Source organism: Arachis duranensis, chromosome 7, assembly GCF_000817695.3.
Source record: "Arachis duranensis cultivar V14167 chromosome 7, aradu.V14167.gnm2.J7QH, whole genome shotgun sequence".
Classification (NCBI taxonomy): Eukaryota; Viridiplantae; Streptophyta; class Magnoliopsida; order Fabales; family Fabaceae; genus Arachis; species Arachis duranensis.
Genome location: NC_029778.3, coordinates 55,607,909 through 55,609,321, shown reverse-complemented (window position 1 = coordinate 55,609,321; position 1,413 = coordinate 55,607,909). Strand labels below are relative to the sequence as shown.

Here is a 1,413-nt window from a genome sequence, read left to right as displayed (position 1 = left end):
TGTCGATGTTGCTTATATTCTTACTTTTCTTAGTATTTCTTTTTAATTACATCAGCAAAATGGTGTACTTGCTGTATAATGGAATCAATGCACAGTTTATGTTTTGTTTTCTGAATATTGTCTTTTAAAAGGGTACTTGATTTTGTTATTCTTGTTGCAACATGTGAAATATTGCATAACCACTGTCTTTTTCGTTGGAAACTTACCAAATTTTGATTCTTGTCGTCCCTTTCATGCTGTCTCTCAGGTTGTGCCTACTGTTTACTCTGATGTGAGAGGACATACTATCCAAACAAACCAGGTTATTGAACTTATAAATACCACTTTTCACTGATTTTTGCATTCTAACAAGGAAAGCATAATGAAAACTAGAATTTCTTCATGTAGTTCTCTGTGACAGAACACTTCAAGACCGGAGATGTGGGCCGATTCCAGTCCCTTCCCGGAGTTTTCTTCTTCTATGACCTTTCTCCAATTAAGGTGGATTCATACAATATGTTATAGTTAATATTAATATTATATCTGTTCAACTGAAGTTGAAATATGTTATATTAAAATCAGTGGTTGCAACTAGGCGCTCTGTTTTTCTCAGTACTCCTCACCCTCTCTGCATTCCTTTGTGTTATCTTTCGACATGTTGTAGGTTACCTTTACAGAAGAACCTGTCTCATTCTTGCATTTCCTTACTAATGTCTGTGCCATAGTTGGAGGTAGAACCAGATCTTCAGCTACTCTTCTCTACTCTTGCATTTAAAATACGTTCAGGACATGAATAAAATAATTTGTCGGGATCTTGTCACATCAATGCTTTTTGTTCGCTTTTTCCATTCAGGTGTTTACACTGTATCTGGAATATTAGATTCGTTTATCTATCACGGCCAACGGGCTATCAAGAAGAAGATGGAACTTGGTAAATTTAACTGATAAGCACGTCCCTTAAATGTTGTATCACCACTTTGCAGTGCATGGTTCTTCCCAAGACAATCTATTGCAGAGAAGATCAACTGTTGAATAGAATTCCCCTCGGGGTTCCATGAGTACTGTCACTTTCAGCAAAAAGGATTTTGCACTTGGATCATGTCATCGGTTGAAATGCAATGCTTGAACATGACATGTGCGGCAAATGCCACATTGCCAATGAATTATATCTTTCTTGAAACAGCTGTGATGATGTGAATAACTGAATATTGCATATTTTGTCTATATGTATTGGGGTTTATAGCCGGGTTGTTTTGAGTTTGGAGCTCCGAGGGAGGGGGAGGGAAATAGTCAAATAGGGGGCTTGGCATTCTTTTATCTCATTTTCCCAAAACAATCTAATTCAATCAACCGCCTTTGGAAAACTATTAATTCAGCATTGATGATCTAAAATGAGGAAGGCGGTGAAGCCTGTTCTTTCATGTGTACATCTGG

At 37.2% G+C, this 1,413-nt stretch overlaps 1 protein-coding gene across 1 annotated transcript in view; it reads left to right on the top strand.

Moving 5' to 3' along the window:
* Positions 1-1,406, top strand: part of LOC107459115 (uncharacterized) — a 6,565-nt gene extending 5,159 nt beyond the window's left edge. The window contains exons 10-13 of the mRNA XM_016077324.3: positions 248-301; positions 388-480; positions 644-710; positions 833-1,406. Of these exons, the coding sequence (XP_015932810.1) occupies positions 248-301; positions 388-480; positions 644-710; positions 833-924 (306 nt within the window). The 3' untranslated portion in view covers positions 925-1,406. The remainder of the gene's footprint in view (positions 1-247; positions 302-387; positions 481-643; positions 711-832) is intronic.
* Positions 1,407-1,413: the final 7 nt, after the last annotated feature.